Below are 26,505 nucleotides of genomic sequence, written 5' to 3' on the forward strand. Positions count from 1 at the left end.
CCTCCACCAGAGGCCGCGCCATCCTCCCGGGCTCAGACCCCGGCCTTCCAGGCACTTCAGGCTCCAGTCTGCGCCCAGGTGGCTGCTTCCTCGGACCTCGGGTCCCCCACCCACCCTCATGTTCCTGGCCACAGGGCTCTCACGGTCAAGTGTCGTGTGTCCTTGTCCTCCTGCAACATGGTTGGGGAGACATTGCGTCTGGAAGGCATGGAAGCTCTCTCGTGACCAGCACGGGCCTTCACATGAGTGGGTGCAGGAGGGGACCGGTTGACCAGACAAGTCTCAGCAGAAACATGGCACGGGGTCCTGGCAGAAGGTACTGGAGAGAAGAGGGTCCCCACCAGCTCAGACCTTTCAGTGACCAGGTGGCTGACAGCGTAGGTCCTGCAGCGTCCGTCCACCTACACCTTGACTGTCATCAGCTCCTCGGTGGGCTCCGATTGCTCAGAGCTGAGATGGACCCAAAGAGGAGAAGCCACGAGAGACGAGCAGGAAGCGGACGGGGCCGGGAGTCCCCCCAGAACAGCTGGGCCTCAGTCGTGATCTTCACCAAGAGCCAGCCCTGGCCACGCCACCCAAAGCTGACTCCCATCTCGTCCTTGGCTCCTGGGTCGGCATCTCTGCTCACGTCGAAACGCTCCTCAGCCCACTGTCACCACCTCCTGGATCTTGGGTCCCTCCACGCCATGGTGCTCCCAGGCAGCCGGCAGCGGGGCCGTCACTGTCACAGCCACCTTTCAGCAGCTGTTCCTCCCTGACAACAGACAGCCCGGGGCCAGAAGCGCAGTTTGCTTTAGGGTTGACTCATTAAAGGAGACACTCGCCTGGCGTTTCAGAGGTAGAGCTGTCTGCTTTCTCCCAAAGTCCCAGCCCAAGGGCTGTGCGGTCAGATCGCTAAAGTTTGTGGTGCACGTTACTAGGACCTGTCAATGCTGGGTCACTGCGTGGAGGGAGGCAGCTCTGCGTGTGGATTCACAGCACGAACAGGCCGGCACCATCTCCCCAGGATGCTTGCCACTGAATTTTTGTCTGAATAGAAAAGAAGGACCAGGTGACTTCTTGAAGGCCTTTCCAGGCCGGAAATTTTATATCATTTTCCCCAACCAGCAATCATCTACTTCTCCTCATTTCTTTTGAGTAGAGGAAGCTTTACCTGAAAGACCGGAGTCTAAGATTTCTTTTTCTAAAATGCGTTTATTGTGGAAACACCATTCCGTCATCTCTGATGAGGTCACCCAGTCGAACTCGTGTTTTTACTAGACATTTTAAATTTTAAAGTAAGTTAATATTTAGGAAAAGGATTGATGTAAGCTGTGAAATGCCCTGAGTTGCTTCTATTAGAATTAAATATCCCCCAAAATATGTAGGTTGAAATGTCCAGGGCTTTACATGCAAAAATTCTGCACGTCAGTCAGTACGTCTTCCACAGTTAAGTTGGTCGTTAGTTAGTGTGTTTGTAGCAGCGCTTTTCGCACGGCATAATTTGGTGAGTGCACGCTCGTGCAATAGATTTCTCCTTAGTCAGAACTGTGGTGCAAGGTCTCTGACCTAAGGGCTCTGCTCAGCGCCAGGTAAACGTGCATCCCACCTTGACTCTCGATCCTCCTGCCTCTGCCTGGTCTGTGGGAAGTAAGAGCCCTGTCCCTGGTCAGGGTGTAACTGGGTGAGTGACTGGGGCCTTTTCTTTTAGACTCTTTTACTCAAGAATGCGTGGAGGAGAAATCTTTCTTTTGCCGCGTCAGGTAAGCCCAGGTTTTCCTGAATTTCATTGCACAGACGTTTCATCATGAGGGCCTCTCGCAAAGGCGGAGGAGGTGCAGGGGTGCCCTCCGCATGCCGCCAGCCGAGGCCACAAGCCTGCCCAGGCCCCGTTCTGTGGGGCTGAGGTGCTGCGGGAGCATCCCTGCCGCGTAGCATGAGTGTTCCTGGAAAGTCCGCGTGAAGACACGTTTCCACAAGCGGAGTTATTTGTTTTGTTTGGGGAGCGGGGGTGCCACTTGGCTTGTGGGATCTTAGTTCCCTGACTCGGGATCGAACCCAGTCTCCGGCAGTGAAGGCGCCGAGACCCAGCCACTGGGCCACCAGGGAATTCCCAAGCCGAGTTTTAAATGTGCACAAGATATTAAGACAGCCTGGCCAACGCTGGAGCGCTTTGCCTGCTCCTCGGGGGAGTGTCGGCCTGGGGAGCCCGCTTGCTGTCCGTGACCCAGGAAACCGGCCGGCAGCCCCCACCTGGGAAGGCATGAACCCTGTGGTCCGCGAGGACCCCAGAAGCATGTGTGGCCTTTGGTTCGAGTGTACCTTTTTTCAGGGAGAGCCCCGTAGCTTTCCCAACAGGTTTTTGGCCCCAAGTCGCGTGACCAGTTGAGCATGCAGCTGCGGTATCAGGAGTGACCCTGGCCAGACGCTGGCACCCTCGGAAGCTGGGGCTGGGACCCCCCTGTTGGAGCAGCATCCTCTCCCCAATTAAAATGCAAACTACTCCAGAGAAGGGCCCCTGAAGCTCCCATGACTCAGGCCGGTGACTCTCCAATTGACCCCTCACTGTCACCGGACGTCTGAGGGTGAGGACAGAGGAGCAGGGTTGGGGGTTCCAGACCCTCGGGCGGGACGGAGGCACAGACCACAGACCGAGGGAGCACGTGCGGCTCGGCCTGGGTCCCCAGGTGAGGGGCCTGGCTCTGCTCTGCAGGCGTCCATGCAATAAATAAAAGGATTGCTGAGACGTAACAGCTGTCGCTGGGGGCGAGGTAACCAGCAATAAAGGAGGACTCCTTCGGTCGTAATCCCAAACCTCTCGTCGTGCCCTCCTCTGCAGTGTCGGCAAAAACCACGAGAGCGAAATCCGCTACCACCCGTTCCGCATGACGCCCTACCTGGCCCAGGTGCGCGACCAGCAGGGCACCGAGAGCCAGCTGTGCTGCGTGCTGCTGGCAGAGAGGGTGCACTCGGGCTACGAAGGTAACGGCTGGCCCAGGCCACTCCCTCACTTCCTCCCGTGGTTCACATACTTGTGTGTGAGGTGGGCTCCCGGCCCCTGCCTCTCCCCAGCCTCGGGCAGGGCCTCCATCTCCCTCAAGGCTTGGCACCCACCTTTGTCACCTGGCCCCCCCTGTAGTCCCATCCACACCACCTCCCCTTGTCGGCTAAAGGCTCCGGGCCCTGGCATCTCTCACCTGGGTCCAGCCCGTCACTGGACCGTGGATGCCTTCACCTTTCCCTGGCCACGGGCTTCCGTCCACGTAGCCTCGATGGGTCCAGGGCCCACGTCCCTTCTGTCCTCGCACTCCCTGGCCTCTGAGGTGCGGAACCGCAAAGCAGCCACCGCCTAAGAAGTAAGTGCTGGGTATTCCTCCCTGCTCACCTTGGTCCATCCCACCTCCTGCTGGACGTCCCGCCCTCCGGTACGGCCTGGCTTCTGCGGACCAGCTGTGGAGCCTCCAGAGCCCAGCGTTCCCCTGACCCCCAGTCTCTGTCCTGCTGTTTCCTCCCCTAGGGCTCCTCCCCTCCACCTCTGCCTGTAGAAACCCAGTCATCACAGCAGGCTTACCTCACCTGGTGTCCTTTTCTGGACCTGCTGGCTCCTCAGGCCACCCCTCCCAAAGGACCCAAGGCGCTTTGCCACGCTGCTGGTATCCTCCCAGCAGCCCCTTCTCATAGGCTTTCTCGTGGCACGGCCTCGCACTGGCCACGAGACCTGGCCAGGAACCTAGGTCCTCGCCATGGCGACTCAGCAAGTCACGAGATTTCAAAATTCTCTGGAAGCAGGGCCATCTGTAAGTCCTGAACCACAGGGGTCCAGTTTAGTCCAGGTTTAATTGTATTTATAATTGTCTCTCAGTGGTTAATGATGTCTTTTTTAAAAAGGCATTTCTTAAAAGTGATAGAAATGTTTTAGGTATATGAGTTTCTTTCAGATGTTTGCTGGATTCCCACATATAGAACATTCTCTTCTAAATATTCAGTAAAGGTTTAGAGGGGTTACTCAGATCTCAGCACGTTATTCCCCAAAATGATCAGCGTCTCCTTCAAGAATGAAAAGTTTTGGAATTTTGAATGTTTTGCCCATGAATTTGGTAGTTGAGGAAAATTCTGCATATGTGACTTCCTTTATGAAAATTACTCTTATCACCTCTGCCCATCTTAGAAACTGTGAAGTCCCAATACAAGGACGTTTGCTGGGAATTTTGAATCCAAATACTTCACTCCTTTAAAAAAGATAATCTGTTCAGTTCCCTATCGTTGGATCTTAAACATCATGAAGACAGCCTTCCGGCAGGATTTTGCTGAAAGAAGCCAAAACCTCACCACGTGGTTCTGCTAACATGGCAATCCCTAGCTTTCTAGACTAAAACTGGTCCATAAGAAGTTGAGAAGCCTGGCTGGTGGTCACCAAGCGTAGGGTCTGTTCTTCACCCTTCAGTACGTGCTCTGTCGTTCAGAGTCCACTGTTAAGTTTTTCTCTAGCTACCCGTCATTCTGAATCTATCAACACATGGTGTTTTCCAGTAGTTGTAGTATGACTACATAAAGTACGTATGTCTTAGAATCAGAAATCCGTGCAAAATTCTTTTCTTTCAGCCCCTAGAATCCCTCCTGAAAAGAGAATTTTTACGACCACACATTCGCCAAATTGTTTGTTCCAGGACGTGGACGAAAGGTAAGCGATGCGGCGCCGTCCCCCTGCCAGCGCTCGCCTCTGCCGCGGTCCTGGCCTTGGAGTCAGTATCGCGTCTGCAGCCGGCCGCCCCCCTCCCCAGATATTTTGTGTTTCAGCATTGTCGTGGTAGTTACTTAATAACTAAATAAAGCTCAATCGATTTTCATGTTTTTGACACTGAAGCTGTTTAGCTAAAGCTAAGGCTGCATGTTATGTGTAATAATCAATTAAAACATTTAATTATACATAGACAATGAGATAATTATGGAATTACACTGAAAACCTCCTAAGGTATGGACGCTGTGTAGATGGGGCATTCTAGGGAGCTGGTCATCATTCTAACTGAGCCTGTCTTTATTACCTTGTTTAATAAACCCGTTTCAAAAATTGGGCACATGAGTAAAGGCTGGTACAACCAGGGACCGTGTGCCTGGGGCAGTGTTAGGACACCGTTGGCAGGATCCCAGCACAAGTGCATCCTCCAGCCTGCGTGCCACAGGCTGCTACAGGGAGGGGGCCACCTCGTACCTCTGCCCGGAGCCCACTCGGACTCCCCTCCTGCGTCTCGCACCCAGGGTGCTGTAGCTGGTGCCCATGGCCCTGCTGGAGTCGGGAGCACTGACCATTCTGAGAGGGCTCTGGGTTCTCTGGCATCGGGTCAGGGGCCCTGTGTGACTCCCCTGGCTCCTGGCAGACGCACGAAGACGCAGAGAATGCCGCGGCTGCCGGCGTGATCAGGGAGGAGTCTCCTGGGAAGACACACGGGAAACACGCTGGGCTTCATGCAGTGGCATCCGTGGAGGGTCAGGACCTCCTCGCAGCCGGCACCTGGCCTGGGACACGAGGTGCCCCCTCGGATGCAGGCCACGGGGCCTGCTGGACAAGTTCTGCTCTTGGGCAGCCAGGGCCCATCAGCCTCCACCAGCCCCTGACTGCTCAGGTGTGCCCTGCCGGCCACCTGCGGCAGAATCTCCGGAGGGACAGCGTCGGGTGCAGGTTCCCAGGCCCCGCCCAGCCCTGCCCAACAAGATCTTGGAGGTGGGGGACTGGGAGCTGCATTTGTGTAGCAATCCCAGGATAATTTTTATTCCTCCAAAAGACTAAGAACTCCTGTCTGCAGCTGCCCCAGGTGCCCACTCATTTGTGTGCAGGAGGGCTGGTGAGCAGGTCGTTACAGGCCAGCAGGCTGCAGAGCCTTCCTCAGCAAAGCCCAGTGGGCAGCCCAGCCCACGAGCCCAGGCTGGCCGGGCCTCCCCCCTCTCCTCCGGCCAGGCCTTGGCCAGGGACATTCTGTACATCCTGTGCAAAGGAAGACACGAGGCCCAGAGAGCATGCCTCAGACAAGGAGGAGGGAATCCGAGAATGGCGCCGGGCCCGTGAGGAAGTTCCACCCCACACAGAACAGGCAGCCTTCACTCTAACGATGCAGGAGGACATCCTCCACCAGAACAGAAGGGTTTGGGAAAACAGCTGTTGGGATGAAAGAAGACGGGCCTGAGAAGGGGAAGGCCGAGCTGCAGCTCAGAAGCGGGGACGGCAACTGAGCGGGGACGGCAGAGGGTGCTGGACACACAGAGGGGACGGGACACGACAGAGGGAAGGGGGACTACAGAAGTTCAGTGCAAGACATTGCCCAGAAAGCAAAACAGCTCCCAGGGAAGCCCTGACGGGCACAGAGCGAAGGTCCCCAGCCAGTGGTGGCCACTCCTGGGGAGCCGTGGTCAATTGGACCGGACCCAGCGACCACAGTTAGAGCTGGAGCAGAACACCTTGAGCTGGAAAAGACGCACACGGGCGGGGTTTTCCTGGTCCCAGCAAACTTGTTAAAAAAAAAAGTCCATGTCAGGCCACATCTAGCCAAACTCACAAACGACACAAAACAAGAAAAAGGTCTTAGGAGAAGAAAACAACATTGTCGTGATCGATTCAGGAAATAGACGCAGAGCTAGAGCGCTGAGCCTGTAACGGGCAGGGACTTGTAGGGCCTCATTTCCTATCGCAGACCCTCGGCGATGCTGCCGTCGTCTGTGTGCTAATTAGTTAGAAGACTGACTGTTTCTTTGCTAGCATGAGACCCACATTTTGGTCTTTGGGGAATTTGGAGTCGGACTCGTTCCTGGAGGTGGTCGGCTGCCCCGTTGGGAGGCTGCGTTCTGGCTCGTGTCCTGAAGCGCAGCCGTGACCCTGTGTGCACTTGCTTTGCAGGGCGGTCCCCCTCCTGGGCCACCTGCCCCAGGACCTGATCGAGACCCCTGTGCTCGTGCAGCTGCACCCCAGCGACAGGCCCCTGATGCTTGCCATCCACAAAAAGAGTAGGTCCCCTTCTCACGGTCCTTCCCGGGGGCATGGACAAAGCTAGCGCACTCTGGGGGTGTCTTCCCGAGGTCAGCACCCACCGGGAGGGGTCCAGTGGGCTGCGGGCAAGGGGTGCCCCGCCCCCGGCCTGAGTCCCGGCGCTGTCGGTTGGTTGAGAGTCGCCCTCGGCCTGAGTCCTCGGCCTCTCATCTTTTACCATTGGCTTCGCCAGCAGGCGGGAGGAGGAGAGACAGGGTCAGCTGCGGTGGGGGGTTGGGGGGTGGTCTGCCCAGGCCAGGGGCTGGACGACACATGTCCCCAGCAAGCCCAGGCCTCACCGACACAGGTGACACTGAGCGTCCCACTGGCAGCAGACCTGTGAGGCTCGAAGGGAAGTGTGTCCTAAAACATGTAAGGACACTGCCGCAAACAGTCCCCGGTCGCAATTTAAAGCAAGATGGGAGATTGAAAGTGGTGGCTTTGAAGAGGTATTGGCACCTCCTAAGTTTTCAGATGATTCCAGAATCAAGTGCATCTCCACGTGTCTTTTCTTGTACCGCGAACACCGGTTGAATCTCTTCGCTCCCTGAACTCTGTTTTCGCTCTCCTAGTCGTGCAGTCCGGCGGGCAGCCTTTCGACTATTCCCCCATCCGTTTCCGTGCCCGGAACGGGGAGTACGTCACGCTGGACACCAGCTGGTCCAGCTTCATCAACCCGTGGAGCAGGCAGATCTCCTTCGTCATCGGGAGACACAGAGTCAGGGTGTGAGTGCCCCCAGTGCCCGGGGGTCTGGGAGACCAGGACCCCGGTCACCTCCCACCACGTGCTTGTGCTGACCTGCCCCCTGCCCCCTGGGGGGCCCCAGCCTCGTTCAGGCAGAGCAGTGAGGGGGGGGAGGCAGGTGGCGGGCCGGGGGTCTGCAGAGAGGAGGGCGGGGCCCCGACTCACAGAGACAAATGAAAACCACGCAGGGGGCCTTTGAATGAGGACGTGTTCTCGGCTCAGACGCACGTGGAGGAGAAGGCCCTGCAGCCCGGCACCCAGGAGCTCACGGAGCAGATCCACCGGCTGCTGCTGCAGGTGGGTTTGCTGCCTGCACGCCCTCCCTCCTGCCCCCGCAGGCAGCCCAGAGCTGCCCTGCGGCCTGGGGGCCCCCCACCCCCCGTTCTCAGGCCCTTCTTCTCCTTCCAGCTCTGCCCTGCGCCCTGCTGCGCATGGTGGTGGTCTCTGTCCCACCCGCGTGGGCCTTGCCCGCGTGGGGGCTGCCCCCGCCTCGCACATTCAGGGCATCTGTGTCTGAACCACAGCTCTGGGCAAGTGGCTGAAGGGCGCACCCCAGCCCAGTCCCCACGTCCCAGGCGCCAGCCCACACGTGACCCCCGTGGGTGGAAGGGGGGCATCCCTGCAACACGGGACGTCGCGCTGGCCCCAGGGGGAACTGAGGACACCCCTCCCTGTCCCTGGGGACACAGCACTCAAGACAGATTTCTGCAAGCACGTTGGCCCCACGAGGAGTGGCCTCCTGCCTCTCGGTTCCGGGGGCTGTGGGAACCGTCAGGCACCTTGTTTTGTTTCCAAGCCCCGTGGCCATGGACTCCCTGTTGGTGGAGTCTCCTGGGGATTGGGATCCAGGACCAGCCCCGCGGGTGGAGCCTGGGAGCCCACTGCAGCCTGACCCTGGGTCCAAGCCCGGCCCCACCTGGCCCCCGCCGAGGGCCCCCGGGCAGGTTGCGGCGCCTCTGAGAGAAGGCGGGCGCGCCCCGGCCCGTCCAGAGTCCTTCTGTTGCTGTCTCCCCAGCCTGTCCCACACAGCAGCTCCAGCGGCTACGGGAGCCTGGGCAGCAGCGGGTCCCACGAACACCTCCTGAGCCAGACCTCCTCCAGCGAATGCACCGGCCAGGAAGACCCCTGCCGGAGGAGAGCCGTACGTGCCCCTCTGTCCCCCTCTGTCCCCCTCTGTCTGTCATCTGTGACTCACATGTCTGAGCACTTTAGAAACAGCCCTCGCTGGGGCCGAGCCTTTCCGACCTCACCTGCTCCTGGCTGCTCTGAACTTGGCTCACCTGGGACTTGTTGTGTAACTTCGAAAGGGTGGAGACAGCCACAGACTGGCTAGAGGTTCAGGTGAAAATTATTTAACAGGTCAATCAAGCAAAAGTGAGGAGTTAACTGTAGGGTTAGGGTTAGAAAGAAGAAAGTGTAACCTGCCGTTCCCTTTACTTCCTATTCTTCCGAATCGTAAACTCTGCTGTCTCTAGTTCTGCCTCTCGGGTCTCATTCAGAACTTGCTGCTGTTGCTGGGATTAATCCTGCTTTGCTCTTTCCAGGGTGGGGCAAAGGCTGCGGGGTCTCCCAGGGTGAATGATGTGTTTTTCTTCCAGGAGATTTGTAAAAATGGTAAGAAGGTCAAAAGCAAAAGCCCTTGTCCGGATGAATCTGGAGAACAAAAGAACGCGTCTGCTGCAGGTAACAAATGATCCAGCATTTCCTTAGTGAGACTTCAGCGTGGTGAGGCGAGGAGACGGAAAGCTGTACGGCCGGCAATTACGGTTACAATTGTTATTCCCGCCAAGTCATGTTTGAACAGACCGACCCTCCCCAAGGCAGGGAGCGTCGACTGACCATAAGGCGCCTGTGATCTTATTGGCCCTGAAAGTTTCAGGAGTTCAAGTGAAGAACTGACCTTTCCCACTGCTGAGTCCCTGACCCCGGGGACAGGCCGGACCGAGTGCCGCAGAGAGAGCGCCCCCCAGGCCCCCCTGCGGATGGCATAGCAGGCTGTCTCCGGGTCTCTGCGGCCATGAAGCGTATTCTGAGGCCCCAGCCTTATCTCCAGCCTTATCTTTAGGTAGAATTAAAGTGCTTTGTAAGTATAGAGTGTACTCCGGGGAAAACTAGGATTAACTGAAAAAACAATGTTGTCGTTCCTCCAGAAATGCAGAGCAGTTCCCCGGCTCAGATGAAAGCTCTTGCAGCCACGGAAGAGGACCGCTCCAGGGCCAGCCTGCCCGAGGCCGGCCTTCCTGAGGAGCTGGCCTTCAAGAGCCCGCTCGCGGGCTCCTACCAGCAGATCAGCTGCCTGGACAGTGTCGTCAGGTGCGGCCCTCTGGCCTCCCTCCCCGCCCAGCTGCTCACGCTGTGGGGCTCTCTGTTACATGAAGCCCTTTATCACCCGCCCACAGGTACCTGGAGAGCTGCAGCAAGGCCACCACCCTGAAGAGGAAGTGTGAGTTCCCGGCACACCTCCCCACGCGGAAGGCCAGTGACAAGCGCGAGGCCACCGCCGGCCCCGGGCCACATGCCGCAGGTACCTGGTTCGTTTGAGCTGTTAACTGCGGGATAACTTAGACCCTCTCTGGTGGGATCAGGCGTCATTTGAGGTCCTGGAGCCCCTTTTTCCAGGTGGATTCTGAGCGGCTTCAGGGACACGGTATTAGGGTATAGGCTATTTTTTACATGACCAGAGTAGCTCAGAACTTCTTATGAGCTGGAGATAAAGGTGGTCCTGGACTTTGAGGGCAGGATCCTGTGGGGCTGCTGGAGGCCAGGGCTTCTCGGGCTGTCATTCTTGGGCGTCTCAGAGGAGGCCTGGCCTCTGAGGGTCAGTGACCCCACGAGTCAGATGAGACCTCAGGCCCTTCAAACATGAGGGCGTTGCTGGCGGCCGCCACCAGGATCAGAAGTAGGGTCTCCCATTGTAGACGGAGGCGACCGGACAGCCGTGCCCTGGTGGAGTCTGGCCCAGCCCGCAGGGAGGGAGCGCCACCTGCCTGCCTGCACTCAGCAGACGGGCTCCTGACTGCCGGGCGGCCCTCCCCGCAGGCCCACGGCAGAGGCCCTGACCCAGGGCACCGCGGTCACCTGCCGCCTGCCGCCTCCCTCCTCCCAAAGGACTCAGGAGGTCAGGGCGGCGGCGTTCCCATTTCAGAATCTCCTCCTCTCCGCCATCCCCCGTGAATAAACACCTGAGGACACAGTGTCACCTGCCAGGACGTGTGCAGACTCGCAGCTGCCCCCGCCCCCGCCCCCGGTACTGGGCACCACCTAGGCCTCCACGCGGCGTATCCCCACAGTTCGTTTTTATCACATTTTTGTGTCTTGCTTCCATTTTCCCTTATAAAGAGACCGCGTCACCCTTCAAGGTGAACAGCCACACGGACGTGAGCACGCACTTGACCTCGCTGACGCTGCCCAGCAAGGCACAGAGCGTGGCGTCCCTCACCAGCCAGTGCAGCTACAGCAGCACCATCGTCCACGTGGGCGACAAGAAGCCGCAGCCTGAGCTCGGTACGCGCACTGCTCCTTGGGCGATGTCAGGAACGCTTACTGCTCCTTGGGCGACGTCAGGAGGAATCGGACTTGAACAATAGAGATGAGAAGCTTCGACTGCCGTCCTCAGATTCTCTTTAGGTTTACCCAAGTGTGGAGGTAGCTACACAGCCCAGTAACAGGGGTGCAGGAAATCCGTGCAATGCCGGGCGGGGGTGGCCACGCCTGTCCTGCCCCCGCTGCGCTCTGGCTCCACCTGTGACAGGTGTCTGCTCAGGTGTCGATACGGAGGGGCCTCCCAGGACCAAGCAGGGGTCCCAGGACTCCCCCTTCGTTGGTGCCGAGAGAAGCCTGGGGACGAGCCCCCGCCCAGCATCCCGCTTCCTTGGATGGGATTACAAGCCGTGCCCTCCCCATGTGAGGACAGGAGCCAGTGCGGGTCATAATAGCAGGACAACCAAGGGTGCCACACTGAGCTGTTCTTCAGATACCACGAGTAAAACGAATCCTGAATTCGTTCTTTGCTTGGAAGGGGGGCGTGATGAGGGCAGAAGTACACATCAGAGAGTCAATGTCCAACCCCTTCCAGGACGGTCTGTGGTCCCACCCGCCCCATCCTGTCTGCACCCGCAGTTCCACTGGCCACACTGTCAAGCCCGTGATCCTGAGCCAGGATGAGGCTGTGCGCCAGCCTAGCCTCTTGCTCTGAAAGCACAAGACAGCCTGGAGTGTCTGCAGCGTCAGAGGCTGAAAACCCCCCGAGGTGCCCCAATTTAGAGGACTGATCCCGGAGCCCCTGGGTAATGGGGCTTCCTACCCCTTTTGTCATTAACTTTCTCAGAAAGCTAAACAAATACATCATGTTGTGGGCATGCTGTGGGCATCGTGAAGGAATCTTATCCCCATGCTGTGGGCATCGTGAAGGAATCTTCTGTGCGAATGATTTCTGTTCTTCATAGGTGCAGCGTGCATTTTTTCAGCCGTTTTAAAATGGAAGGGCCCTTGCAGATGAGAGCTGTGCGTCTTCTGTTACAGAGACGGTGGGAGATGCTGCCAGTGGGCCCGGGTCTCTGGACTGCCTGGTGGGCTCCGTGCTGCCCTGCGGCCTCGGCCACGAGCAGGGGCCCTTCCGGAAGCTGGGCCTCACCAAGGAAGTGCTGGCCGCCCACACCCAGAGGGAGGAGCAGAGTTTCCTGCTAAAGTTCAGAGAAATAAGAAAGCTCAGTGTCTTCCAGTCTCGCTGCCATTACTACTCACAAGACAGATGCAAGGGGCAGTCGAGTGAAAGAGGTAAGTGGTAATACCTGAGCTAAAAGTGGATTTATTTTTTAACTTTATTCTTAACATTACTGAATCTAGCGCTGCTTTCAGAAGGCGAAACGTCCCCAGTCTGGGACACGTGGGTTTGTAAGAAGCTGTTGGAACTTGACCAGTGATGTTCTCAAGGATGTCACTTTGTGTTCCCAAGGGAACAGTGCTGTAAATAGTGGTGACAGTCCCAGCCCAGCCCCCTGTGGAATGCAGGGCGGGCCGTTGCAGTGCGGCCGTGCCAGACATTTCTTGCCTGGGTGACTTTGAGGGGCAAGAGACCCTACCCCACCTTCCCACCCAGACAGGACCCTCAGCGGACCAGCTGGGCTAATGCACTGCCCAGAGAAGGAGATGGCACTGACGGGGCCTTCGGTGTCAAGCCCCTGAGGGAGGAGGTTAGCCCCGGACGACACCGTAGGAGGGAATGGCGCCCTCCTCCCCAGAGCACGTACGCTCCTGGCGGATCGGCCTCAGGGCCAGGCTGCCGACTCCAAGCCCGACAGAGCCCAGGGGTGCGTGAAGCTGCCCTTTAGGCTGAGAGCCATCAGGTGGTCAACGGGCCAGGGATGAAGTGGAACAGACGAGCTTCCCTGCCCCTTTTCTGGTCCAGGAGCCTGGCTCCCAACCCCCAGCCACCTTCCCAGGCCCCCCTGACAAGGCCAAGCTGATGAGAGATGCCGCCTCTTCCCTGGGCTCCCAGGCCGTGACACAGGGATCAGAGCTGAGAGCTAGTGAGCCCAGGGGACACACACCATGAGGACCCAACTCCCCCTGGTCTCTGGGCAGACACACCGAAACAGATGTCCCAGAAGTGAGAGGCTGACACACTCCTTAAGGAGTTTATCCCCAGACCCAGGGTTACTGCCAGCACATCGGGAACCTCTGTGGAAATCAGGAAACGGTGTCCACACCACCGTAGAGTTCCAGCCCCCTCTTGCCCCCTTGGCCACACATTTTGTGCAGTGCACAGACTGCACAGCTGTCCACAGCAGCCCCTCCCAGACCCTGGTGTGGCATCCCAGGAGCCCAGTGCCGTAGCTCCGGGTCCCAGTAGGGGGCAGATTTCCTGTAGGAAGAACACCAGGCAGAGAGGCTGAATGGCAAAACCTCCACCCGCTTAGCAGTCTGCTTTGGGCTGGCCCATTTGCCTTTATCGTGTGACACAGCCGCCAGGGGATGTCCTCGCACACCTGCTGCAGGAGCCCAGAGTTACCCTCTGTGACAGGAGAGGAGAAGCTGAGGTTCCTGGGACCCGTTCCATTGCCCACCCCACCCTCCCCCCCCAGCTCGGCATGACCCCCGAGCCCACAGTACTCCCAGCGCCGGCCGGTGCCCAGGGGAGGTGGGGGGGGACATGCCCAGGGTCCCGTATGTGACTGGGTGGAGCCCCTCCGGTCTCCTGAGAAAGGCCCTCTCAGCAGCGCTCACCGTCAGAGAGGAAGACCTTGGTTCCAAGGGCGAGCGTTCCTTCGGCCCTTTGACTTCCCTGGGCTGGAACCACGAGCTTTCTAAGCAGGAAACATCTCTTTTTAGGAACAGCAGCGATGAAGCTCGTAACACTGACAGATAAGGTTAGATGAGACCAGCGGTTCTGCCTCTAAGGTGTCACAAACCGCCCTTGGGGACTAGCGTCGACTTCCAGCTTTCTTACTGTTCTGGGCAAATAAAACCTTCTTGATGCCACTTGTCACTATTACTTCATGAAAGAAACGGCATTTTAATATGAGAAGAAAGCAAGGAATGTGATCTCGCAACAAAGGGTGGTCCTTTAAATGGATTGAATCTAGTTTTATGAAAACCTAACGTTTTGCCCTGATTTTTCTCACTTTCCTGAGGATCCGGGAAGACCGGGTGGTGGCCCCGAGATCCCCAGGCTGGCGATGGGGAGGGTGGGACTCACTGTTGAACTGGGAGTCACCTTCAGGTTTCTGAGGTCCTACAAATCTCTGAAAATTGACGTAACAGGAAACATAACATAATTTTTACGTTTTAACTCTTGTTTTCCCATTATTTTAGCTGCTCCCGGACTAAGAAATACCTCTGGAATAGATTCATCTTGGAAAAAAACGGGGAAGAACAGAAAACTTAAGTCCAAACGGGTCAAGCCTCGAGACTCCTCGGGGAGCCCTGGGTCCGGGGGGCCCCCGCCCCAGCGGCTGCCGCTGGTGGGCCTGAATGCCACCGCCTGGTCACCGTCGGACACATCCCAGTCCAGCTGCCCCGCGATGCCCTTCCCCACCCCGGTGCCCGCTTACTCCCTGCCCATGTTTCCAGCCCCAGGGATAGTGCCAGCTCCAGGGACCGTGGCAGCGGCACCCGGAACTCCCCACGCCGGCCTCGCGCTGCCCGTGGACACCCAGTGCGAGTTGGCGGTCCAGCCCCCACCGTCTGCTGGCCCCTTGCCCCCGGTCGTGGCCTTGGTCTTACCCAGCTGCTCCTTCTCCCCGGTGACCCCGAGCCTGCCCCCAGCTTTCTTCCCCAGCCAGCCGAACTTGCCGTCCGAGGTGATTCCTGCCTCGCAGCCTGAGTCCCCTGGTCGGACCTCATCCCCCAAACACCTGCACACGTGTGCCCTGGCAGAGTGCGGGCTGCCCGTGTCGCGCGTGACCGCCCAGGCCGCCCTGCCCTCGGCCGCGGGGTCCGCAGGCAGGACCTCACCGCCGCTCTTCCAGTCCCGCGGGAGCTCGCCCCTGCAGCTCAGCCTGCTGCAGCTGGAGGAGGCCCCCGAGGGCGGCTGTGTGGCCGCAGGGCCCACGGGGCCCACAGAGACCGTGCGAGCGGGGCCCGACTGTCAGCCTGGCTCATCCTGGGACCGGCGGCCCGAGGCACCGCCAACCGTAAGGATCTCCTGATGCCCTTTGTCTAACGCAGGCAGGTGGCGAACGCGGCCGCCTCGGGCGGGTCACGGACATCCTCACCTCAGGTGGTCCCTGCACTGAGGTTACTACCAGACCATTTCAATTCCGACATAAACACGTGTGCTAGGAGATAACACGTTCCGGGTAAAAGACCCTGTGAGAGCAGCCGGTGTTTATTGTCTTGGGGTCTGAAGGGGAAAAGGGAGATCGGTCGTCTGCTGGCGGACGCAGGCGCCAAACAGCCACAGGTGATTTCGTGACTCGTCGTCACGGGCCTCCAGGTTTTCAGTGAATGCTTCGGGGATAAAGCACAGTCAGGTGAAAGGTCAGAACGGAGGCGCCTTGGAGGGCAGCTGGCAGCAGAGGGGCTCACGGTGAAGGAGCAGGGCCAGGAGGGAGCTGGAAGCCAGTGCCGTGGGTGTGCATCCTCCCACGTCTTGAGGGACGTTGGCGTGTACTCGTACTCGGTTAATGAAATTGTAGTTTGATTTCCAGTTAATGCTTCTGTGTCCTGAGAGCTTCGGTGTGTGGTCGCATCTGCTGAGGCAGTGTGATCCGTGGGCCCTCCGAGGAAGGAGCTGGGCGGGGCTCCCCTGCCCGTGCTCCTGGGAGAGCAAGTGGGAGCAGGGTGGTTGTCCCAGCACGGCTGCTGCCCTCCTGACTCCCGGGCCTACAGTCTGGGTTCCAAGGATTGGAGGGTTGGGGCGCTCCCAGGCCAAGCCCCCCTCATGTCCAAGCCCGTCCCCACTCTGGGGGCGCAGGAGCCGGGAAGCCAGAGCCCTGCCTCTGCGAGGAGCAGCTTTGGGGTGCTGCAGGAGACACTTGCCCGCCTTGGCGGAGGAGCAAGCCTGAGGCTTCCCCCGCAGGGATCCAAGAGCTGCCGTCTTTAGTGGGACTCTCCCCAAACTAAATTTAATTAGATGGCATCCATCCCACTACCAAGAGTCCCGCTGTGGTCCCAGTAACCATGGGGTCTGCGCATGTGGCACGTGGAGGAAGGGCCAGCGGTCCAAGGAGGGCGCACCCGCTGTGTCCCTGGGAGTCTGGTGCAGACCAGACACCTGACTCGGTGTCTCCTCCCTGTTCCCAAAGTGCGACAAGCCCAAGGACGTCCAGAGCAGCGACGCCCTGTGCACGCCCAGCGGCCTGCTGCACCTCCTGCTGCGCGAGGACCTCTGCTCGGCCACGGGCTCAGCCCCGTCAGGGAGCGGGGCCTCCGTCACCTCCTACTCCCTGGGCTCCGGCTCGCTGGGCTGCGATGCATCTGCAAGTGGGGCCGGTATGTAGGTGGTGCTGGGAGCACCTGGGAGTCGGGGCGGGGTGGGAGGTGGCAGGTGTGTTTGGAAGATTCTCACGTGATACACCTGGGTGTCCTTGACTCTCCGGCCCCCAGGGAGCCAGTCACCCCAAAGCCGCAGGCTGACTTGGGCAGGGCCCCGACATGCAGGCATCCGGCTGCACCCCGAGCAGCTCCTCGGGGCCCTCGGTCGTTCAGACAGGCAGCTGGGCTCCTCCTACCCCGCTCCACCCGCGCGGACGGCAGCCCCGGCCCGCCCCACTTCCCTCTGTTGCCCGTCGCTCTCGACCTCAGCGGCACTGCAGGCCCCCCACCCCAGCTGGCCCTGCTTGGACTGTCCCTGGGGCTCCCCGGGTGTGCCGGGAGGGCTGGCAGCGGCTCGCCTTCCTGAGTTAGATCCCCTGGTGAGAAGCTAGCGTGTGGACCGACCGGGATCGTTCAGGTGTGATCTGGAACCGCCCCATGGGAAGAGCACACACTCTCCCCAGACTGTAAGACCCCCGCTTCCCTGAAGTGAGCGGGCCCCTCTCCCTGCGGGAGGCCTGCCGGGAGGCGCTCCGGGACAGCCGCCTGCCGCTCACAGGGGCGGCTTCTCTGTGGCCTGGCTTAGTCCGGAGGTAGTGAGCCTGGGAGAGAAGAGCACGGCTTCTAAGATATAGCCCCACCTGGACTCCTCGGGGCCTCCCCAGGAGAGAATCACCTCCATGGTACCAGCTGATATCCTGTTTTTAAATTACCCAGACAACTCGAGAATTGGAAAGAGAAGGGAAGGTCCACCAACCCAGGCACCAGTTACCAAACAAAACCCTTCAGCTCTGTAATGCTGCCGTTCCTCTACACGAGCACAGCGTGCAAGGTCAGCGCAGGAGTCAAGGTTTTGACCTGCCATGCTCTGTGTTTTAAAGGCAGCAGCAACACAAGTCACACCAGCAAGTATTTTGGAAGCGTCGACTCCTCAGAGAATAACCACAGAGCAAAAGCGAAGGTGGACGTGGCGGAGAGTGAGCGCCTCAGGGACGCCCTCCAGGACCCCGTCTGGCTGCTCGGGGCCGACACGGACGACAGCGTCATGATGGCATACCAGATGCCTTCGCGGTAACCGTTCGCCGGCGGCTCGGGACAGTGAAGGGCTGGGTGCAGGTTTCCCCAGAACCACAAGGCCAGAGGCCTTCCCTCGGGAGCCGTATCTCAGATTGAGCTGAGTGCACAGATGGAAGCAGGGCTCCTCTAGATGGTGCCGCTGGCCACACAGAGCCCGCAGAGTGACCTGCTACAGGCCTCCAGGATGACGGGCTCTGGGGACCCGCCACGGTGTCACAAGACGTTTACAAAGCATTCGTGCCAACGTCGTCTCTTTTGCTCTGTTGCCAGCAACCCTATGTGGCCGGTGATGTGTGTGTGTGTGTGTGTGTGTGTATCTGTCTGTCTTAGAGATGCAGAAACCAAGAGTCAAGGTGGGTGACCAGCCCAAGGCTGCTGGCTGCTCTGTAGGGACCTGGGTCTGTGCCTCAGCTCTGACCACTCCAAGGAGCCTGGAACCTATCAGGGTCCATGCCCCTGTGCAGTGCCCCCTCGGTGGAGGGACATGGGGGGGAGGAAGGACAGATTAACCCTGAGGCTCAGAACAGCCAGGCCTCTGGGCCAGGGGAGCCCAGGGCTCTGTCTCCAGGACTGCTGCGGGGCAGGCCAGTGTCGGCAGGTGGCAGGGGAGGGCTTGTCTACCTACCACCTCACTGGTGAGAACCTCCCGGGCACAGAACCAAGTGTCTGCAGATACCCGGCTCCCATGGCTGCGCTAAAGTGCAATGAAAATCAGAACTCGGTGTATCATCTTCATAGAAAAACTACAGACTATCTACTAGGGAGATGACGTTACCTTAAGTAGGGCAATTTATTTTAAATGGAAAGGAAATTTAAACAAAATCATCTAAAATTACATGATTAACACTGGAAGTGTTGGTAGAAAACAAGTATATTCTTTAAAAAACAAAGCCCTTGAGACGTTCTAAAGCTTTCCTATTTCTAAATATTTCATGAAGAAATTTAGAAACGGTCCTGCAGGAGGACAGGGAGAAGCTGAAGGTGCTGCAGAGGCTCCAGCCCAGGTTCACAGACAGGCAGAGGCAGGAGCTGCAGGACGTCCACCCGTGGATGCGGTCGGGCGGCCTGCCCGCGGCCTTCGACGTGGCGGTGAGCTCTGGAGCGGGTTTTCTGACTTTGCGTTAAAAGACACTGTGATGAGAAAGCTCTGTGCTGTCTTTGCAACTGTTCTGTACATTTAAAACTTCTAAGATTAAAAGTTCATTAAAGGGCTTCCCTGGTGGCCCGGTGGTTGAGAGTCCGCCTGCCGATGCAGGGGACGCGGGTTCGTGCCCCGGTCCGGGAAGATCCCACATGCCGCGGAGCGGCTGGGCCCGTGAGCCATGGCCGCTGAGCCTGCGCGTCCGGAGCCTGTGCTCCACAACGGGAGAGGCCACAGCGGTGAGAGGCCCGTGTGCCGCAAAAAAAAAAAAAAAAAAAAGTTCATTAAAAAAAAAATACCACCACACTGTCAGGTTTCCTTCGAAGAACTTTCTTCCAATGGCTTTTCAACACTGTTTCCAAAAAGGTCTCCTAAATATCTGGTCTCAATCACATGCTGAAATTTGAATTTTTTTTCTTTCAATTCTGTTTCCAGTGAAAACACCCACACACACACTTCCTCTGTCATAAACCCTCAACATCCACGTAGACCATTAAGTAACAGGGAGACAGCAGGTCCCCACCCTCCCTCCCACTCTCACCAGCCTGCCCCTCCTGTCTCTGTTCCTTCCCGAGGGTCCCAGAGGTGTCACTGTACCCCAGCTCCTCTCCCCCGCTCCCCTCAGAGCACCCCCATACCAGCACTGCCCGGGAGGCTGCTCTCGTCAAGGCCTCCAGGTCCAGCAGCTGAATCCACTGACGTCTCCGTCCTCACCCTAACCGACCCACTCGCGGCATTCAGCGACGGCCGGCCCCTCCTCTGAGAGCACCCCTCCCTTGGCCCCGGCCCCTTGGCCCCTCGCTCTTGTACCCATCAGTGTGGATGTGCCCAGGCTCAGGGTTTGCACCTTCCTCTTCTGTCTACACTCCCTCTGGCGCTGTCAGCTCTCTCCTCCTGACCGAAAGCAGTGTCTCCGTGCCGAGACTCCCTAGCATCCACCTCTGTCGAACTTCATCTGCTGTCCTGGTTATGCTCAGAGAGAGCCAGCCCACCCACTGTCTTCCCACCCACTCAAGGGTGACTCCATCACCCCTCTTGCTCGGTCCACAGCCCTCTGGACTCTCTTTCTGTCGTGCCCCATCCAGTCCACTAGCAGGTCCTACTGGCTTGACCTTCAAGGTGGCTGGAAACCAGCCCCTTCCCATCACCTCCAGCATCACCACCCTGGTCCACGCCACAGTGCTGCTTCACCTGATTGTCACAGTATCCCCCCCGCTGCACTCTGTTCCCCCTTGTCCCCTACAGTGAGATCACGTCACCCCTCAGCTCTGAGCCCTTCCAGCGGTGCCCCTTCTCAATCAGAATAAATTGCTGCAAAGCTGTTAAAATATGACACCCCCTCCCCACAGCTCCCATCTCCCCTCACTCCCTCCTCTCCAGTTGTTCCCTGAAATCATTGAGCAGGCTTCTGCCTCAGGGCCTTTGCACCTGCCCTTCCCTCTGCTTGGACTCCTCTTTCCTCAGACAGACACATGGCTCACTCCAGCTTCCTTCAAGTCTTTTTTTCACATGCTGCTGTGTTATTTATCTAATACTACCTAGCAAATAACCCCAAAGCTTAGGAGCTTAAAATAATAATCATTTATCATCTCCCACTGTTTCTTTGGGTTGGGAATTTAAGAGCAACTTAGCTGGGTGGTTCTGGCTCAGGGTCTCTCCTGAGAGCGAAGGTGAGATGTTGGCCGGGGCTCGTGCCATCTGAAGACAGGATGGTGGCCGGAAGATCCCCTTCCAAGGAGGCTCCCTCACGTGCCTGCACCTTGGTGCTGGCTGTTGGCAGGAGGCCTCAGTTCCTTGCCGTGTGGATCTGTCCATCGGGCTGCTTGTGTGTCCTCATGACACGATTCTGGCCTCCCCAGAGAGAACCGAGGGGCTGCAGTGCCTGTTGCGACCCACGTGTCACCGGCATCACCTCCTCTTCGTTAGTGGCAGGTCACTGAGTCCAGGCCTCCCCCTTCTGAGGAAGGGGTGTCAAAGAATTCGTGGGCGTATTTTAAAACCACTACAGTCACTCTCTCAGTGGAACGTCAGTAAAATTACAGACGTCCTCACGTGCCTCATTCCGTGTCAGCCCCGCATTTCCCATCTTTTAATACACCGTGGAGCATTTCTCATTCGGCTACTAGGAGATCACCTCCGCTGGGACACAGATTTTCCTCTTTGTTCACTGCTGACTCCCAGTGCTTAGAACGTGCCTGGAACACGACAGGTGCTTAACAGATGGGAAATGAACAAATGAGACAGTACGTTGTTGCTGTCCCATTCTACAGATTAGAAAACTGAGGTTAGAGAAGGTCGGTAGCAACTCCAGGTCCCACAGGCAGAAAGAGGAGGAGCTGGCACTAGAGCCTCTGGTTGATGCTGTCCCCTCGCTATGCACAGCCACCTCGCAGACAAGGGAGGGGCCTGGGGAGCTGCGAGCAGGGACCTCTTGCGAAGAGCTCTGGCTCCTTGGAGGGCAGGCAGGGGTCCCACGCCCAGTGGCACCTGCTCACCCTCCAGCAGCCTCACTGCTGACACCTGATCACCTGCACCTCTCTCAGCTTGAACTACTTTTTCGTACCAAAGGTCTCATTTTTGTTACTGATTTGCATTTTTTCTTTTAAGGAATGCGTTTGCTGTGAAAACAAGGGAAAAGACAACGTTTGCATGCGGTATGAGGAAGCTACCCCTACTCTGGGACTCAGCGGAACAACCGACACCACAGAAGAGGAAAACGGACCCTCCCTGAGTCACAGAAACGAAGGGCAGACGTAACCCCCCGCAGCGGGACAGCCAGTGGCGTACATTAGATGGTGCTCTGAGGAGGGGGAGGGTCTTCACCTGTGTTTCTAATGAAATGGACGGATATACTTACATGGCTTTTTTTGTTCTAGAAAAAACCCATCATTTTCCAAAGGGGTGATTTAAAACCGTGGCGGGTAGGAGAAGTTTGGGAAGAAATAGCTTTTTGTATTTAAAATATAAATAGGGAGTTTTTGGGGACAGGGGAGGAGATTTTCATCATTGTTTAACTTGAGAAGGACTGCTTCCCTCCTTGTGTCGCGGAAGCGGCTGAGTGTTCTCAGCCAGAGCACCAGTGTCTGCTGGCTCCCCGTGGGCGGTCCCGGGGCATCGCACCGGGCTGTGACCCACAGCTAGGATGCCACAGGTGACTCCGCGCTGAGGGGCCGGCCTTTCGGAGCTTCCCCAGAGTGTGTTTGGATCAGATCAAATTATGTCCTCTCTGGGGGGCTGCTTTTTATCTAAATTATTTAGTCAGACTAGATGTTTTTAAAACATACCAAGTGGAGATCACAGCCTCCGCTAATCTTCTTTCAACATGTTTTGCATTAAATGGCAGACCAGCAGCTTCAGCTTCAAGTGTGGTAGCAGCAAACATTTCACCTGACGTAGCTTAAGTTTGGGGTGAACGAAGTTGAAATGCTCGCTCTGGACTAAAGATGCCTAGTGGTTTGTGTGACCAACTCCATCGTAGAAATATACATCCTCAGAAATACACAGACCCTTGTGTATATTTTGAAATCATTCTCGTATCCTTTTCAGACCGGGATAGCCAATATGTAGATAAAAACACATTGTCGGTCATCCCCTTATTGTGACTTCCCTCTGCAAACCAGGCTTTGATGGCCACACTTGGGACCCACCCGTATTTATTCTTTGATCGGCACTTCCGAGACATCAGCTCTGGCCCAGCTGAGCCAGTGCTTTCTCCTGACTTAGCTGGTGGCTGCATCTGTGTTTTCCAGGGCGCCGTGATCTAACCGCTCTCACCACACCTGGGCTGGGACACCGGCCCCTAATTCTTTTCATGAACCTGACCTCATTGGTGCCATTTCCGGTCTCTGTGGTGATGTCCACTAGCACTTTCAGGTGAATGGGACACTCGGGGAAAAGTGAGACCAGACGGCCCAACTTTTTGCAAAACCTCATACTGCATCGTCTATCCCAAAGATTGTCTGCAAAAATGTTACATTGGTCCCTAGGGTGAATGAGAAGCTGCCAGTGATGAAACAACTGACTTGCAATTGCATCGCGTCTGTAGGAAGTTAAAAGGGGGCGGCTTCCCCTGTTCTTTGCTGGAGAAGCAGCTACCAGAACAGGGGACGTCTCCTTGTAATCCAGTTGGTTTTCATAGTCAGACCACTTTATGCCTGAATATCAATCCTATTTTTCATAAACTCGAACACAGAAAGTTTAATTTTTTATTTTTTTTAATTTACAAAGCAACATCACCTGCAGATACCCAAGACAAGGTGTAGTCTATGCATTTGTGTGGAGACTAGATGCTACAAACTGCTTCCTGCCACTAAAGGCAGATCATTAAGGGATTAGATGGGAGCGAAAGTTGCATTGACTTTCCCTAAACGCAAGACTGCCAACACGTTCCCTCCTGTTAGCAATGTTTACTGGCAGCATTATCTTAGCATTTATGTATATTCATTGATTGTTAACTGCTGCGTAGCTTTGACGTGCGCTGAGAAGTTGACAGCAGGAGCATTTTGTGAAATTGTTTACACGGTGCCACGCATCGGGTCTTACATTTTCGTTAGTGTGTGTGCTTACACGGGTGTTATAAAAAACTTCTTCTCGATTTTAAACTGAGCCTTCTTTTTAATATATTCCTAAAAAGATATGTAAATAAGCTCTCAGAGTCTGTGTAACGACGTGTTAAGCCTTGCCGGACAAGTGGTTTGTTTATGTGCAAACCAGACTTTCTTCACCCAGTGCAATATGTTTGTTGGACTGCTTGTGTCTTTTTATGATTTTTTTGCCTTTTAGAAAATTGGTAAATAAAGCAAGTATATTTTTATTTTTATTTGTGTGTATTTTTAATGTAGCACAGAGGAACAGGAACCTGAATAGAGATCAAAGATTATCAAAATCTTTTTTAAAAAAAAAGAACCCAGGCTTCCCTGGTGGCGCGGTGGTGGAGAGTCCGCCTGCCGATGCAGGGGACACAGGTTCGTGCCCCGGTCCGGGAAGATCCCACATGCCGCGGAGCGGCTGGGCCCGTGAGCCATGGCCGCTGAGCCTGCGCGTCCGGAGCCTGTGCTCCACAACGGGAGAGGCCACAACAGTGAGAGGCCCGCGTATCGCAAAAAAAAAAAAAAAAAACCCTAGAAATTCTGAATTAGGAACTCCTCTGTCACAAAGGCCCCCCCTCACCTCTTCCCCTGCACAGGGTGCCTCTCGCTGGTCCCTTCCTGTCTCTGTGTGTCTCTCTGACATGCAGCCCCACCCCAGTGAACGCCCAGCGATTTAGATCTAATCCTGGCGTCCCGTCCCCCATGGTTTTTCACTCACAGATGGGGAGTAGGGCCACTCAGCTCAGCCCCTGGTGCCCCTGTCCACTCTGAGGTGACCCCAGGCACCTGCTCCATTCTCTTCCTGCCCCCTCCAGGATAGTCTGTCTCACCTTGGCTGGCTGCCTGTGTGCTGGCCACGGGGCTGAAAGCAGAGTGGTCTAAAGGACCTCGCGTCTCCATCAGAGGTGATACAGGCAGCGTGGCAGCCTCCTCCCACCCCACCCCGCAGTCCTTCCTTCCACAGCGATGAAGTCATGCAGGGCCTGGTCAAACAGTGGAGGCCTGCTCCCCCCCCACCCCACTTTTCACACCAGGACCGTATTGTGGTGTCGGAGCAGGGAGATGAATGGATCCGGCCCTGGTGCCCAGCCTTCCAGAAGCTCCCTGAGCAGAAGGGAGGGCTCGACGCCGCTTCCTGTCCTGGCTGCCTAAATCCAAGTGGTGCTTGGGGGCTGGGGAGGCAAAGTCCTCCCAGTGAGCATGGAGGCCTCTGCAAATGCGCTAAGTGGCCAGATGTGGCTGTTTCACTGAACGTCTGAGTGCCTTCGGGGGCTCTTAACTACATTTTTAACTACCATATAACCCCAAGGGCATGTGCTCCCCTATTTCTAAACCAAAAGGAGCTTCTCCAAGCCTCTGGGCTGATTGCCCTCAAGGGGCCTGGACATCCATAGGCTGGCCACTGTCTTTGTTCCCTGGGGATTTATGGCTCGCCACCCCTGCCGCTAACTGGTCCCCCTGTGGCCACTGCAGCCCTGCCCAGCCTCTGTTGGCCTCTGTTTTTGGATATGAGGGGATCAAAGAGCCCAAATGCTCAGGAAGTCTGTACTCAGGCAACCTTTGAAAGGGGGAATCAGTCCAAGGGACAAATGGCAGGAAGTGTGCCTGCTAGACGAGGCCATGCAAAGGAGAAAGAAAGGGTGTGGTGGTCCTGAGACGGAGTAGCCAGGCTTCTGGGAGGAAAAGGCCAAGCCAGCCAGCCAATGGGCGCACTAAAGGAAATGGAGGCTGACTTCGAAGATGAGGCCTTGGGCAACTTCCAGTCTAACCAGGAAGGATTTTGCTGCCTCACACTCCCTGCTCTATCCCTATACTTTCTTCCCCAAGGGTACTTGGTCAGACTGAGGCATATCCCAGTACTTAATTTCTCCTTCCTTAACTCTAGACAGCATTCCTCAATCCCCCCACCCCATGTAAGACAAGGGTTATGAGGTCCCTAGCCCATGCTCCAGCCTCCTCCCTTCTCCTGACAACTGTCATCTGTCCTTTTGTTTTTACAAAGCAACTTTATATCCTGTAACCATAATTAAGCCTTCCTTGCCTTTTCTATAGATTGACTCTAAAATGTTGAAACCCTATGAACAGTGTTACATTGTTCTGACTGTGAAAGAATTGGCTACTGGGCCAAGTGAGTGCTAAGATTACACTTCTCTTCTTCAGCAGCTTTTTGTTTTTCCCGGAGTTCCTAGTTGCCTTTCATTTTTCGCTTGCACCATTTGCCTTTATAATTCTTCCTCCACCTCCCACATTCAGTTCCCCATCCAATCAGGAAAAGATTAATAGTCTTTTCCCAGAGGCCTTCCCCAGAGCCCTGATCATCCTGTTCCAATACAAACTGCCTTTCAGGGAGAGCGTTCTAAACTACTTGTTTGATCTTATTCAAACAATATAATCAATAACGGGAGGGGTATGAATCAGAGTACAAGAAATATCACTGAGTTTATTTTTCCATATCTGAGCTCCTCAGAGTAGTAGAAGCTTAATTGTAGTTTCTTGGGGTGGGGGTGGGATCTCCTTCCCTGGGGTGATGTCTAAATGGTGAAGAAAAGTAAAGTTACAGGCCAGCTATCGGCTCTCTTGGGGTTCACTACTCAAGCCCCTCCCCCACTCTGTCAGTCCCTCCACTAGGAGTAGAGGGGGAAGGGTATCAGGTCTCTGACCAGGCAGGGGAGGAAGGGAGGAAGAGAACTAAGCTTTCTGGCTTGTGGGGGAGACTGAGGACGACACAGGGTGATTGAAGGAAAGGAGTGGGTTCATACCTGGGTGAACAGCGCAGGGCTGGGGAAGTTCCCGGGCCCTGCTCACAGAAAAGCAAAGAGACGGCCAGGTAAGAATCAGCAGAAGGGGTTCCCAGGTACTTACAGAGGTCAGTGAGGTGACTTTGGGAACCATCAAGCCACTCACCAAACTTGTCTTACCTACGGAGGTCCCTCGGTGGGGAGCTGAGGTGAAACAGTCACCTGAAGGGCTTCCAGATCCATCT

The 26,505-nt window shown here is 56.5% G+C and overlaps 1 protein-coding gene across 4 annotated transcripts in view; it reads left to right on the forward strand.

Moving 5' to 3' along the window:
- PER2 (period circadian regulator 2) overlaps nucleotides 1-23,752 on the forward strand; it is a 40,468-nt gene extending 16,716 nt beyond the window's left edge. For all 4 annotated transcript variants that reach the window (XM_019923620.3, XM_073807031.1, XM_073807032.1 and 1 more), the window contains 17 exons: nucleotides 1,691-1,742; nucleotides 2,819-2,961; nucleotides 4,582-4,660; nucleotides 6,866-6,972; nucleotides 7,567-7,720; nucleotides 7,928-8,036; nucleotides 8,755-8,880; nucleotides 9,338-9,422; nucleotides 9,890-10,052; nucleotides 10,139-10,263; nucleotides 11,079-11,243; nucleotides 12,261-12,515; nucleotides 14,553-15,373; nucleotides 16,487-16,673; nucleotides 17,597-17,786; nucleotides 18,731-18,881; nucleotides 21,541-23,752. In XM_019923620.3, the coding sequence (XP_019779179.2) occupies nucleotides 1,691-1,742; nucleotides 2,819-2,961; nucleotides 4,582-4,660; nucleotides 6,866-6,972; nucleotides 7,567-7,720; nucleotides 7,928-8,036; nucleotides 8,755-8,880; nucleotides 9,338-9,422; nucleotides 9,890-10,052; nucleotides 10,139-10,263; nucleotides 11,079-11,243; nucleotides 12,261-12,515; nucleotides 14,553-15,373; nucleotides 16,487-16,673; nucleotides 17,597-17,786; nucleotides 18,731-18,881; nucleotides 21,541-21,690 (3,062 nt within the window). In that variant the 3' untranslated portion in view covers nucleotides 21,691-23,752. The remainder of the gene's footprint in view (nucleotides 1-1,690; nucleotides 1,743-2,818; nucleotides 2,962-4,581; nucleotides 4,661-6,865; nucleotides 6,973-7,566; nucleotides 7,721-7,927; nucleotides 8,037-8,754; nucleotides 8,881-9,337; nucleotides 9,423-9,889; nucleotides 10,053-10,138; nucleotides 10,264-11,078; nucleotides 11,244-12,260; nucleotides 12,516-14,552; nucleotides 15,374-16,486; nucleotides 16,674-17,596; nucleotides 17,787-18,730; nucleotides 18,882-21,540) is intronic.
- Nucleotides 23,753-26,505: the final 2,753 nt, after the last annotated feature.

The sequence above is a fragment of the Tursiops truncatus genome, chromosome 7 (assembly GCF_011762595.2).
Source record: "Tursiops truncatus isolate mTurTru1 chromosome 7, mTurTru1.mat.Y, whole genome shotgun sequence".
In the NCBI taxonomy this organism is placed as follows: Eukaryota; Metazoa; Chordata; class Mammalia; order Artiodactyla; family Delphinidae; genus Tursiops; species Tursiops truncatus.